This window comes from Nerophis lumbriciformis, linkage group LG04 (genome assembly GCF_033978685.3).
Source record: "Nerophis lumbriciformis linkage group LG04, RoL_Nlum_v2.1, whole genome shotgun sequence".
Classification (NCBI taxonomy): Eukaryota; Metazoa; Chordata; class Actinopteri; order Syngnathiformes; family Syngnathidae; genus Nerophis; species Nerophis lumbriciformis.
Genome location: NC_084551.2, coordinates 64,474,324 through 64,489,420, shown reverse-complemented (window position 1 = coordinate 64,489,420; position 15,097 = coordinate 64,474,324). Strand labels below are relative to the sequence as shown.

At 41.7% G+C, this 15,097-nt stretch overlaps 1 protein-coding gene across 1 annotated transcript; it reads right to left on the bottom strand.

Moving 5' to 3' along the window:
- Positions 1-2,890: 2,890 nt before the first annotated feature.
- Positions 2,891-9,286, bottom strand: apoeb (apolipoprotein Eb). Its single transcript, XM_061958774.1, has 4 exons — positions 9,127-9,286; positions 8,902-9,055; positions 3,589-3,876; positions 2,891-3,520 (listed from the first exon to the last, which is right to left on the bottom strand). Exons 1-4 carry the CDS (start codon positions 9,167-9,169, stop codon positions 3,181-3,183), a joined length of 825 nt encoding a protein of 274 aa, XP_061814758.1. The 5' UTR covers positions 9,170-9,286; the 3' UTR covers positions 2,891-3,180.
- Positions 9,287-15,097: the final 5,811 nt, after the last annotated feature.

The window sequence follows — 15,097 nt, the reverse complement described above, 5'->3', positions numbered from 1 at the left end:
CTAAAAACAGACACTTTTGCCTCTTTGAGCTGTAATTTGACCCCCTTAACATGCTTCAAAACTCACCAAACTGAACGCACACATCAGGACTGCCAAAAAGTGTGATCTAATAAAAAAAACCTAACCCCAAATCTCAAAATTGTGCTCTAGCGCAATTTTTTAATAAAACGCACAAAAAACTGCTCCTCGGATGAAAAAACTGACAAAAGTGCCTTTAACTCCCACTGGGAAGGTCGGAAAGACATGAAACAAAAAACCTCTATGTAGGTCTCACTTAGACCTACATTTCATAAATTGACAACCCCCAGCAAAAATCAACAGGAAGTTTGCTATTCCCCCTTCAAAACAATTTTTTTGTAAAAACCGGTCACCTTCCTCTGAGCGCGTTTGTCGTTTCGGCTTCAAACTAACACAGGAGAGAGATTAAACCCTTGTGTATAAAATAACAGAACAGCTTTTTAATACCTGCTCTGGTTTTGATTTTATGACCCTTCAAAGACCCGCTGCGCTGATGCTGCTGCGCTGCTGTTTTTTTAAGATGGCTGCTTAAAAGCAGGAAGCACCAACGTGCCCACACAATGCAGACAAGGTAGGTACACTAGACCAAAGTCTTGGGACACTTCAGACTAAAAGTAGACAAAAGTATTGGGACACTTAGGACCAGGGCCGGCCCGTGGCATAGGCCGTATAGGCAAATGCTAAGGGCGCCGTCCATCAGGGGGCGCCATGCCAGTGCCACAAATGTTGGAGAAAAAAAAAAAAAAAAAAAAGTTGTTACTATTATTTCTAAATACAAAAAATAATCCCACGTTAATTAAAATGCAAAGTAAAGCCTATTTAATAGAAATATTATTCGTTACAACATTACGCCCCCCCCTCCTCCCCCCGCACGGTGCGCCCCCTCCCTTCCCGTATGATGACTCTTTTTGGACGTCACCACATCAAAAAATCAACACAAGATGTCAAAACGGCCAAAACTGTCAGGTGCCCAGGGAAGAAAAAAGAGAAAAGAAGAGGAGGAGAAACGAGAAAAGACAGAGGTAGCAGGTAGGTAACGTTAGCCTACATGAAATTATTTGTCTGTTACAGAATGTGATAGTAACCTGGCTTTTTAGCATTAAGCTAATGTTACATGATTCGGCAATTGCTAATCAATAAATAGCTAGTTCTGTTTTAACGTCGGGTTATTGTGGAGGGGGCTAAATTGTTATGGAAAATAATAATGTAACGTTAGGTAATTACAGTACTCCCACCTTACATTCCTCAGGGACATTTGTATTAGTTCTTTTAAGCAGGTGTTTTTTGTTTACATTATTGCCTTCTGGTTAGCTAATGTTTGCCCTGCAGGTAATAGTCACTTTTCCACCCCTTTATATATTAGGTATAGTTGTAAGTAAAAAAAAAAGGTCAAAGACAAAGCTATTCGGGTTCTTGTGAGTATATACACTTCACTGCCGATGTGGGGGGGCGCCACCTAAAATCTTGCCTAGGGCGCCAGATTGGTTAGGGCCGGGCCTGCTTAGGACTAGCACCTGCCAAATACGCGGGCCCGACCAACGCTGCTTGCAGCTTTAATTTTTTTCTTGTTTTTGAACACTGACTTTTTGCAGTGCATTAGCTCCATTGTAAGCTGACTTTCGCTAACTTTTATTTATGAGTTAGAATGCATTAAAAAAAAAAAAAAAAAAAAAAGGAAGACATGCTTTTGTCGTACACAAGATTGAATGATAGGCAAAAGTCCCCCCAAAAAAAGTGCAGTTTGTGGTTTATTAATTGCAGTGCAGCTAGCTACCGTATTTTCCGCACTATTAGCCGCACCTAAAAACCACAAATTTACTCAAAAGCTGACAGTGCGCCTTATAACCCCGTGCGCTTTATATATGGATTAATATTAAGATTCATTTTCATAAAGTTTCGGTCTCGCAACTACGGTAAACAGCCGCCATCTTTTTTCCCCGTAGAAGAGGAAGTGCTTCTTCTTCTACGCAAGCAACCGCCAAGGTAAGCACCCGCCCCCATAGAACAGGAAGCGCTTCTTCTTCTACTGTAAGCAACCACCCGCCCACGTAGAAGAAGAAAAAGCGCGCGGATATTACCGTACGTTTCATTTCCTTTGTGTGTTTACATCTGTAAAGACCACAAAATGGCTCCTACTAAGCGACAGGGATCCGGTTCATGAAAAGACGCAATCTCTCCATCCGCACACGGACTACTATTTCACAGCAACTGCCTAAAGACTTTCAAGAAAAGCTGGCTACTTTCCGTGCATATTGTAAAAACAAGATAGCTGAAAAAAAGATCCGGCCAGAGAACATTATCAACATGGACGAGGTTCCACTGACTTTTGATATTCCTGTGAACCGCACTGTGGATACAACGGGAGCACGTACGGTGAATATTCGCACCACAGGGAATGAGAAGTCATCCTTCACTGTGGTTCTAGCTTGCCATGCTAATGGCCAGAAACTTCCACCCATGGTGATATTCAAAAGGAAGACCTTGCCAAAAGAGACCTTTCCAGCGGCCGGCGTCATCATAAAAGCTAACTCGAAGGGATGGATGAAGAAAAGATGAGCGAGTGGTTAAGGTAAGTTTAAGTTTACGCGAAGAGGCCGGGTGGCTTTTTTCACGCAGCTCCGTCCATGTTGATATACGACTCCATGCGCGCCCACATCACGCTGGTTTTAATATATTATTAAAGTTTGACTGACCTATTTGACTGTTTTTTTGACATTCCCTTTAGCGCAGTTAGATGCGGCTTACAACACGGGGCGGCTTATAGGTGGACAAAGTTTTGAAATATGCCGTTCATTGAAGGCGCGGCTTATAACCCAGGGCGCCTTATGGTGCGGAAAATACGGTAATCTACATAAAAACAACAGGAGCAAAGTTGTTGTTTCCTGGCTTCTTTATTCACTCGCCTCAGAGAGCAGCGTGGCGGACAAAGCGACAAGATTGTATTAGCGAAAAACGCATAATAGTGGCCGATGACCGCGGGAGCGTTTACGCGTTTAAAAAGGAAGTGTTTATTGAAATGAACGACTTGCATTTTGTGTGCATTGATGGGTTCATGTTTTTTTTTACAACAACATGTGACGAGTAAATACAAGCAAAGATCAGTAACTCTCAACTTCCTCCCTTCCAGGGACATCACAGACCCTCTCAAAAGTCTCCTTTTTGTCAAATGTCGGCGGTGACCTTCTCGATCACGGTGTCGAACTTCTCGCGGATCTGGGTGGCGAGCGGGGCGAAGAGCTCGGTCAGCTCGTCGATCTTCCCCTCCAGGGAGGTGCGCAGCTCTTCGGCGGTGGCCTCCAGCTGGGTCCTGAGACCCTCGGCCTGGCTCTCCAGCTGCCGGCCCAGACCCGTGGCCTGGCTCTGCAGCAGGGTGGAGATGTCGCTCAGCTTCTGGTTGGTGGTGTCGCCGGCCTGCTGGACGTAGGGCTCCAGCCCCTGCCTCATGTTGTCCAGGTTCTGGGAGGTGCGGGACTGGATCTCGCCCAGGTAGGTGGCCACGATGCTGTTATGATGATATTAGGATTAGCTTTCACGTCAAGACGAACCGCTCGTCTTTTAAAGCCGTCTTACTTCTGGATGTCTTCGGTGTCCTTGCTGAGGCGTTTCTTCAGCTTGTTGGTGTAGGCGCCGATGCGGTTGTGCACGTCGCCGGAGTTCTGCTCCACCATGGACCTGAGCTCGCCCAGGTACTCGGTGCTGCGCTCCTTGGCGTCCAACATGTCCTTCTGCAGCCTGTTGCCCAGCAGCTGCAGGTCAGTGGTCAGCTGACCTGTGGAGGCGGTGGCGTAGGGGCTCAGCTTGGCCTGGATGTTGTCCTTGTACGCCGTCAGCTCGGCCATAGTGTCGGTGATCAAGGTGCTGCCGAGAAAACGTAAACATGAGATGGTGCATCATCCGATGCAGAGGTAGGGCTCTTTTGATGACTACATCTACACTGCAAAAAGTCAGTGTTCAAAAACAAGGGGAAAAAAATACAAAAATGAGGGGTATTTTACTTGAATTAAGCAAAATGATCTGCCAATAGAACAAGAAAATGAGGCTTGTCAAGACTTTCCAAAACAAGTAAAATTAGCTAACCTCTGGGAAGCGCTACAGGTGCATTAAAACCAAAACAAACAGGCTAAAGAACAGCTTCTTCCCCAGGGCCATAACCATCCTGAACGGACTGCCCCATTGTCCCTCATAACTGCCTTCTCTTCGGTGCAATAACCCATTCCACCAACCACCCTGGTTTTGTTTTGTTTTTTCATGTATATATTCATTTCACACCATATTCATTGCACTTCTACATTTTTTAAATTTTTATATATTTGCACATTGTTTTTCTAGCATGCACACATCGCACTGTATGGAATGGCCTCAATCTCGTTACCTTGCGTAATGACAATAAAGCTGATTCTGATTCTGAACCCCAAAATACCTTAAAATAAGTATATTCTCACTAACAACAAGTGCACTTTTCTTGGTAGAAAAAACAAATATGAGACCTTTTTTCCTCAGTATGTTGAAAAATATTCTTAAATGAAGTAAATGCTAGTGCCATTATCTTGACATAATGATATGCGCTCGGCATTACATTTCTTGAAACCAGCAAACTTATACTAAAAACGAGTTTATTGTTCTTAATGGAAAGGCAACAAGGCAACCGCTTGTTACTCTCGGGGTCTACGAGCCGCTCAAGCAAATCATATGGTCTAAAAATGCATTTTTCCATCGATAACATGACATCATAGCGCCAAGTGCGTGCTCTTTTAGTCAATTAGTGCACAAGGAATATATATATATATATATATATATATATATATATATATATATATATATATATATATATATATATATATATATATATATATATATATGTATATATATGTGTATATACATGTGTATTGTTTTGTTGGATTGATTAATTTAAAAAAAAATTAAATTAAATTAATTAATTTACAGCCCGGCCCCCGGCCAATTTTTTTTTTTATTGTAATTTTGAAGAATTTATCTGAATGTGCATGAACTATTTCTAATATATATATATATATATATATATATATATATATATATATATATATATATATATATATATAATATTATAATAATAATATATATATATATATATATATATATATATATATATATATATATATATATATATATATATATATATATATATATTAGAAATAGTTCATGCACATTCAGATAAATTCTTCAAAATTTTAGAAATATAATAGAAATAGTTCATGCACATTCAGATAAATTCTTCAAAATTACAATAAAAAAAAAATATATATATATATAATTTTAAAGAATTTATCTGAATGTGCATGAACTATTTCTAATATATATATATATATATATATATATATATATATATATATATATATATATATATATATATATATATATATATATATATATATATATATATATATATATATATATATATATATAGTGTCATTTCTAACAATTTTGAACAGAAATAGTTCATGCACATTCAGATAAATTCCTCAAAATTACAATAAAAAAAAAGTTGGCCGGGGGCCAGGGTTGTAAATATATATATATATATATATATATATATATATAATTTTTTTTTGGTTTTTGTTTTCCTTATTGTAATTTTGAAGAATTTATCTGAATGTGCAATGTGCATGAATATATATTAGAAATAGTTCATGCACATTCAGATAAATTCTTCAAAATTATATATATATATATATTTTTTTTTTTTGAATTTTTGAAGAATTTATCTGAATGTGCATGAACTATTTCTAATATATATATATATATATATAATGTGCATAATATATATATATATATATAATGTGCATAATGTGCATGAACTATTTCTAATATATATATATATATATATATATATATATATATATATATATTAGCAATAGTTCATGCACATTCAGATAAATTCTTCAAAATTACAATAAAAAATTAAAAAAAAAAAAAAAATTAAAAAAAAAAAATATATATATATATATATATATATATATATATATATATATATATATTTACAACTCTGACCCCCGGCCAACTTTTTTTTTATTGTAATTTTGAGGAATTTATCTGAATGTGCATGAACTATTTCTGTTCAAAATTGTTAGAAATAACACATCTTAAATGTTTAAATATTAACTGTCAGTTTACTGTACTGTGCCAACTGTACTACTATATGAGTACGTATTTTCTATTGTCTCATTGAAAATAAAACAGCAAAGTCCATTTGGCTGTCATCTGTTTTAATTATGAGACACAATTGTGTCAAAGTCATGATTTTTTTTATTTCATGCTTGAAATAAGAAATGATTACTTTGAAAAAGCAGTTTTATACTTGTGAGTGTTGATGACACAGCTTTGCAACACTTGATTGATTGATTGTTTTACTCAATATAGGTCATCAAATCTCAGCAACAAGCTGTAATATCTTACTGAGATCATTTAGGACCAAAACCCTTAAAACAAGTAAAACACTCTAACATAAAATCTGCTTAGTGAGAAGAATGATCTTATCAGACAGAAAATAAGCAAATATCACCCTTATTTGACATATTTAATCTTACTTAGATTTCAGTTTTTGCAGTGTGGCTCTCAGATAAATCTTAGCTGACATTGCTTTACACGATAAGTAATGAATCATTCCGCTGGTAATCACAGTGTTAAAAATAACGTTCAAAATATAGAACATTCTCATGCATTCTAATCAGGGCCGGCCCGTGGCATAGGCCGTATAGGCAAATGCTAAGGGCGCCGTCCATAAGGGGGCGCCACGCCAGTGCCACAAATGTTGGAGAAAAAAAAAAAGAAAAAAAAAGTTGGTACTATTATTTCTAAATACAAAAAATAATCCCACGTTAATTAAAATGCAAAGTAAAGCCTATTTAATAGAAATATTATTTGTTACAACATTACGCCCCCCCTCCTCCTCCCCCGCACGGTGCGCCCCCTCCCTTCCCGTATCATGACTCTTTTTGGACGTCACCACATCAAAAAATCAACACAAGATGTCAAAACGGCCAAAACTGTCAGGTGCCCAGGGAAGAAAAAAAGAGAAAAGAAGAGGAGGAGAAACGAGAAAAGACAGAGGTAGCAGGTAGGTAACGTTAGCCTACATGAAATTATTTGTCTGTTACAGAATGTGATAGTAACCTGCTTTTTAGCATTAAGCTAATGTTACATGATTCGGCAATTGCTAATCAATAAATAGCTAGTTCTGTTTTAACGTCGGGTTAATATTGTGGAGGGGGCTAAATTGTTATGGAAAATAATAATGTAACGTTAGGTAATTACAGTACTCCCGCCTTACATTCCTCAGGGACATTTGTATTAGATCTTTTAAGCAGGTGTTTTTTTGTTTACATTGTTATTGCCTTCTGGTTAGCTAATGTTTGCCCTGCAGGTAATAGTCACTTTTCCACCCCTTTATATATTAGGTATAGTTGTAAGCCTAGTTGTTAAAGTGCACATCATTAATGTTAATTAAGCAATATGTATGTAAAAAAATATTGTATTTCATATATTCATTTTTTATTTTTTGCATTCACTTATTTATTCATATTTTTTTTTTATCTTGTTAACTATTCTGATTGTTAATTTGCTTTCTTTAAGTAAAAAAAAAAAGGTCAAAGACAAAGCTATTCGGTTTCTTGTGAGTATATACACTTCACTGCCGATGTGGGGGGGGCGCCACCTAAAATCTTGCCTAGGGCGCCAGATTGGTTTGCGATTTTTCTCCGGCTGATTCCATGATCGTTCGCTCGTTTGGAAACAATGGGCAACAGGTGCCTCGTGCTTGGCAGCGGTGCTATAAATAGCCTCGCACATGGCATTCGGAATGGCTCGATAGGAAGTTACGGGAAGCAGTGTCGATTGTCATTGTTGTTACGCGATTTCGTGAATAAAACTTAAAAAAAATAATTTTTTTTTAATGAATGAAAAACCGTATTTTTTATCACTGCAACCGTAACCCGGAATAGGTTGATGAAAACCGTACTAATTACGGGAAAACCGGAGTAGTTGGCAGGTACCGGTATGTATTATTATATAATGCTAATAATTATGGACATGGTTATAATTATATCAATTATAGATAGGGGAATGCAGCTGAGATAGGCTCCAGCACCCCCACCACCCCAAAAAGGGACAAGCGGTAGAAAATCAATCAATCAATTTTTTTTATATAGCCCTAAATCACAAATGTCTCAAAGGGCTGCACAAGCCACAAATGGATGGATGGATGGAAGATATACATGATTAATCAAATAAAATTAATTCTATTCAATCACATTTTTCCATTATGGAATTGTAAAAACAAAAAATGCCCGCCAGTAGATTTGTCTTAAAACTTTATTTCAATAATGATTATTTCATAGGTCTCCAATATAGTTACCTCATACAGCCATAACTGTTAAATTATGAACATGGCCTGCCTGGACCTCCTGGGGCCTGCGGCCCCTGGACCCTGGCTACTAGGTTTTTCTGATTTCAAAAGTTGGCAGGTATGATAATATAATATAATATAATTATATAATAATAATAATAATAATAATAATAATAATAATATTATAATATATAAGTTAATTATATTGGAGATGTTTGCAATAATTACTACAATTATTAATTATTAATATTAATTATTAATCGTTGAAAAAAAAATTCAACAAATTTACAGAGATTTTACTTTTTAGAAAAAAATGCATGTAACAAAAAAAATAATTTCATGATAGGTTGGATAAAAAAAAATGCAATAACAAAGCAAAACATGTTTTTACCCATTTTAGTAGTTTAAAAAGATGAATACGCTTGATTCTAGCGACGATTCACTTTTTTTACTGCTATTTAACAATATCTTTTGTCAAAGCGGGGGGAGTCTCCTGGACTTACTCAAGCTCTCTGTTGAGATGAGAGGCCTTGATGGTCTGCACCACGCCGTCGGCCTTCTGGTTGAGCTCGGCGATGTGCTGCCAGAAGCGTTCCACGCCCTCCTCCCAGCTCTTCAGGGTGGCATCGGCCTGGCGAACCACGCGGGCGTTGCAGCCTGCGATGGACAACGGGTTAAATATCCGTCAAAATTAGAATGCGATGACTTCCACATACAACGAAACGTACCGCCGATGACTGCCAGGGCAAGGACGAGGACTAAGGCCTTCATGGTTGTTGCAGACAGAAACACCTGGAAAGAAATCAAAACATGAGTTCTTCTTCTTTTTCGCGTTTTGTTTCCCCCTCATCTTACCTGAAGTGACAAAGGTTCCTCCGTGTTCTCCCACAGTGGCTCTCACCCTTTTATAGGCTCACTGAGGCAGGGGGGAGGGCTTACTATGAGGAGGCGTGGCTACTCTAGCAATCTTCTCTCCTTTCCTCCTTACCTTCCACGCATGTTGTTTACGCAATGTGGCCAAAGAAGGTGAAAGGTCGCACGTACAGTGCAGGATCGGGGGGAAATTACACATAATTATACCCTTATATGGACAAAAAGGCCATTTTGCAAAGTAGCAACACACAATAGTTTCCCTATAAATATTAAACTGACATTTTCATTGCAGTATTGTTTGCGAGATAAATAGCCAGAGGTGGGTAGAGTAGTCAGAAATTGTACTCAAGTCAGAGTACTGTTACTTTAGAGATTTGTTACTCAAGTAAAAGTAAGGAGTAGTCACCCAAATATTTACTTGAGTAAAAGTAAAAAGTATGTTGTGAAAAAACTACTCAAGTACTGAGTAACTGATGAGTAACATACACACACACACACACACACACACACACACACACACACACACACACACATCCATCCATCCATCCATCTTCTTCCGCTTATCCGAGGTCGGGTCGCGGGGGCAGCAGCCTAAGCAGGGAAGCCCAGACTTCCCTCTCCCCAGCCACTTCGTCCAGCTCCTCCCGGGGGATCCCGAGGCGTTCCCAGGCCAGCCGGGAGACATAGTCTTCCCAACGTGTCCTGGGTCTTCCTCGTGGCCTCCTACCGGTCGGACATGCCCTAAACACCTCCTTAGGGAGGCGCTCGGGTGGCATCCTGACCAGATGCCCGAACCACCTCATCTGGCTCCTCTCGATGTGGAGGAGCAGCGGCTTTACTTTAAGCTCCCCCCGGATGACAGAGCTTCTCACCCTATCTCTAAGGGAGAGCCCCGCCACCCGGCGGAGGAAACTCATTTCGGCCGCTTGTACCCGTGATCTTGTCCTTTCGGTCATAACCCAAAGCTCATGACCATAGGTGAGGATGGGAACGTAGATCGACCGGTAAATTGAGAGCTTTGCCTTCTGGCTCAGCTCCTTCTTCACCACAACGGATCGATACAGCGTCCGCATTACTGAAGACGCCGCACCGATCCGCCTGTCGATCTCACGATCCACTCTTCCCTCACTCGTGAACAAGACTCCGAGGTACTTGAACTCTTCCACTTGGGGCAAGATCTCCTCCCCAACCCGGAGATGGCACTCCACCCTTTTCCGGGTGAGAACCATGGACTCGGACTTGGAGGTGCTGATTCTCATCCCAGTCGCTTCACACTCAGCTGCGAACCGATCCAGTGAGAGCTGAAGATCCTGGCCAGATGAAGCCATCAGGACCAAATCATCTGCAAAAAGCAGAGACCTAATCCTGCAGCCACCAAACCGGATCCCCTCAACGCCTTGACTGCGCCTAGAAAATCTGTCCATAAAAGTTATGAACAGAATCGGTGACAAAGGGCAGCCTTGGCGGAGTCCAACCCTCACCGGAAACGTGTCCGACTTACTGCCGGCAATGCGAACCAAGCTCTGACACTGATCATACAGGGAGCGGACCGCCACAATCAGACAGTCCGAAACCCCATACTCTCTGAGCACTCCCCACAGGACTTCCCGAGGGACACGGTCGAATGCCTTCTCCAAGTCCACAAAGCACATGTAGACTGGTTGGGCAAACTCCCATGCACCCTCAAGGACCCTGCCAAGAGTATAGAGCTGGTCCACAGTTCCACGACCAGGACGAAAACCACACTGTTCCTCCTGAATCCGAGGTTCGACTATCCGGCGTAGCCTCCTCTCACGGTACACCTGAATAGACCTTACCGGGAAGGCTGAGGAGTGTGATCCCACGATAGTTAGAACACACCCTCCGGTTCCCCTTTTTAAAGAGAGGAACCACCACCCCGGTCTGCCAATCCAGAGGCACTGCCCCCGATGTCCACGCGATGCTGCAGAGTCTTGTCAACCAAGACAGCCCTACAGCATCCAGAGCCTTAAGGAACTCCGGGCGGATCTCATCCACCCCCGGGGCCTTGCCACCGAGGAGCTTTTTAACTACATCAGCAACCTCAGCCCCAGAAATAGGAGAGCCCACCACAGATTCCCCAGGCACTGCTTCCTCATAGGAAGACGTGTTGGTGGGATTGAGGAGGTCTTCGAAGTATTCCCTCCACCGATCCACAACTTCCGCAGTCGAGGTCAGCAGAACACCATCCGCACCATACACGGTGTTGGTAGTGCACTGCTTCCCCTTCCTGAGGCGGCGGATGGTGGTCCAGAATCGCTTCGAAGCCGTCCGGAAGTCGTTTTCCATGGCTTCCCCGAACACCTCCCATGTCCGCGTTTTTGCCTCCGCGACCGCTGAAGCCGCACACCGCTTGGCCTGTCGGTACCTGTCCGCTGCCTCAGGAGTCCCATGAGCCAAAAGAACCCGATAGGACTCCTTCTTCAGCTTGACGGCATCCCTCACCGCCGGTGTCCACCAACGGGTTCTAGGAATACCGCCACGACAGGCACCAACTACCTTGCGGCCACAACTCCAATCAGCCGCCTCGACAATAGAGGTGCGGAACATGGTCCACTCGGACTCAATGTCCAGCACCTCCCTCGTGACATGTTCAAAGTTCTTCCCGAGGTGGGAATTGAAACTCTCTCTGACAGGAGACTCTGCCAGACGTTCCCAGCAGACCCTCACAATGCGTTTGGGCCTGCCAGGTCTGTCCGGCATCCTCCCCCACCATCGCAGCCAACTCACCACCAGGTGGTGATCGGTAGAAAGCTCCGCCCCTCTCTTCACCCGAGTGTCCAAAACATGAGGCCGCAAATCCGATGACACAACTACAAAGTCGATCATAGAACTGCGGCCTAGGGTGTCCTGGTGCCAAGTGCACATATGGACACCCTTATGCTTGAACATGGTGTTCGTTATGGACAATCCGTGACGGGCACAAAAGTCCAATAACAAAACACCACTTGGGTTCAGATCCGGGCGGCCATTCTTCCCAATCACGCCTCTCCAGGTTTCACTGTCGTTGCCAATATGAGCGTTGAAGTCCCCCAGTAGAACAAGGGAATCACCCGGGGGAGCACTCTCAAGTACTCCCTCGAGTGAATCCAAAAAGGGTGGGTACTCTGAGCTGCTGTTTGGCGCGTAAGCGCAAACAACAGTCAGGACCCGTCCCCCCACCCGAAGGCGGAGGGAAGCTACCCTCTCGTTCACCGGGTTGAACTCCAACATGCAGGCTCTGAGCCGGGGGGCAACAAGAATTGCCACCCCAGCCCGTCGCCTCTCACTGCTGGCAACGCCAGAGTGGAAGAGAGTCCAGCCCCTCTCGAGAGAACTGGTTCCAGAGCCTTTGCTGTGCGTCGAGGTGAGTCCGACTATATCCAACCGGAACTTCTCTACCTCGCGCACTAGCTCAGGCTCCTTCCCCCCCAGCGAAGTGACGTTCCACGTCCCAAGAGCTAGCTTCTGTAGCCGAGGATCGGACCGCCAAGTGCCCTGCCTTCGGCTACCGCCCAGCTCACATTGCACCCGACCTCTATGGCCCCTGCTATGGGTGGTGAGCCCATTGGAGGGGGGACCCACGTTGCCTCTTCGGGCTGTGCCCGGCCGGGCCCCATGGGGACAGGCCGGCCACCAGGCGCTCGCCATCGTGCCCCAACTCCGGGCCTGGCTCCGGAGGGGGGCCCCGGTGACCCGCGTCCGGGCGAGGGAAATCTGAGTCTCGGTTCTTGCATTTCCATAGAAGTCTTCGAGCTGCTCTTTGTCTGATCCCTCACCTAGGACCTGTTTGTCTTGGGAGACCCTACCAGGGGGCATGGAAGCCCCCGGACAACATAGCTCCTAGGATCATTGGGACACGCAAACTCCTCTACCACGTTAAGGTGGCAGCTCAGAGAGGAGACACACACACATATATATATATATATATATATATATATATATATATATACTGTACATACATACATACATTTACATATACAGTATATAATTTATATTTATTTATTTTGCCGTTTTTGTTTACATGTTAAAGGTGTTTTAATGAATATACATGCATGTTTAACACATATAGATTCCTTTCTTTCATGAAGACAAGAATATAAGTTGGTGTATTACCTGATTCTGATGACTTGCATTGATTGTAATCAGACAGTAGTGATGATAACGTCCACGTTTTCAAATAGAGGAGAAAAAAAGTTCCTCCTTTCTGTCTAATACCACATGAAAGTGGTTGGTTTTTGGCATCTTATTTATCCAGCTTCCATGTTTGTTTTTATACACTTTACAAGAAATACATTGGCGGCAAACTCCGTAGCTTGCTAGCTTGTTTGCGCTGGCTTTTGGAGACTCTTATTTAGTAAGCGCAAGCGCGACGGAAACGGCACTTTTATTGTGAAGACAGGAACTGTGCGGTCAGTCTTTAGGCTTTTGACGGGATGTACGGTTGAAATAAAAAAGTGTCTTTTTTCCTTCACACTTTTGATTGATTGATTGAAACTTTTATTAGTAGATTGCACAGTACAGTACATATTCCGTACAATTGACCACTAAATGGTAACACCCCAATAAGTTTTTCAACTTGTTTAAGTCAGGTCATGTGACCGCCTGGCTCTGTTTGATTGGTCCAACGTCACCAGTGACTGCATCTGATTGGTGGAACGGAGTCCAACGTCACCAATGACTGCATTTGATTGGTGGAACGGAGTGAAACGTCAATAGTGACTGTATTTGTTGAAACGCAGGCACTATGAAGGTCTGTCTGACAGATCAAAACAATCAAAGCGTGCATTAACAGATCGATAAAAATTAGTAGCGAGTAGCGAGCTGAATGTAGATAAAAGTAGCGGAGTAAAAGTAGCGTTTCTTCTCTGTAAATATACTCAAGTAAAAGTAAAAGTATGTTGCATTAAAACTACTCTTAGAAGTACAATTGATCCCAAAAGTTACTCAAGTAGATGTAACGGAGTAAATGTAGCGCGTTACTACCCACCTCTGTAAATAGCTGATATAAAGGGGTAGGGTAGAAGCATGCCTAAAATAAATTGGGCACAAATATTTCATATCTCAAAATATAAATCTGTTGATGAAATAACTTGTAACATTTTACACAATGTATTAATAAATAATTATTACTGACAATTTAAAAAAATATAAAATATATTTTTTTAAATATAGCGTATTTTTCGGACTATAAGACGCACTTAAAATCCTTTAATTTTCTCTAAAATCGACGATGCACCTTATAACCCTGATGGACAGAATAATTCTGGTTGTGCTTACCGACCTTGAAGCAATTTTATTTGGTACTTGGTGTAATGATAAGTGTGACCAGTAGATGGTAGTCACACAAGAGATACGTGTAGACTGCAATATGGCGCTAGTAAACCACACGTACCGTATTTTTCGGAGTATAAGTCGCTCCGGAGTATAAGTCGCACCGGCCGAAAATGCATAATAAAGAAGGAAAAAAACATATATAAGTCGCACTGGAGTATAAGTCGCATTTTTTGGGGGGAAATTTATTTGATAAAAGCCAACACCAAGAATAGACATTTGAAAGGCAATTTTAAATAAATATAAAATAGTGAACAACAGGCTGAATAAGTGTACGTTATATGAGGCATAAATAACCAACTGGTATGTTAACGTAACATATTATGGTAAGAGTCATTCAAATAACTATAACATATAGAACATGCTATACGTTTACCAAACAATCTCTCACTCCTAATCACTAAATCCCATGAAATCTTATACGTCTAGTCTCTTACGTGAATGAGATAAATAATATTATTTGATATTTTACGACAATGTGTTAATAATTTCACA

Excerpts from the sequence above, each read along its gene's own strand:
- apoeb (XM_061958774.1), bottom strand. The coding sequence starts at position 9,169 with ATGAAGGCCTTAGTCCTCGTCCTTGCCCTGGCAGTCATCGGCG. Across the intron at positions 9,056-9,126 it reads TGCCCTGGCAGTCATCGGCG|GCTGCAACGCCCGCGTGGTT; the intron begins GTACGTTTCGTT and ends TGTCCATCGCAG. Across the intron at positions 3,877-8,901 it reads CATCTCAACAGAGAGCTTGA|CACCTTGATCACCGACACTA; the intron begins GTAAGTCCAGGA and ends TTTTCTCGGCAG.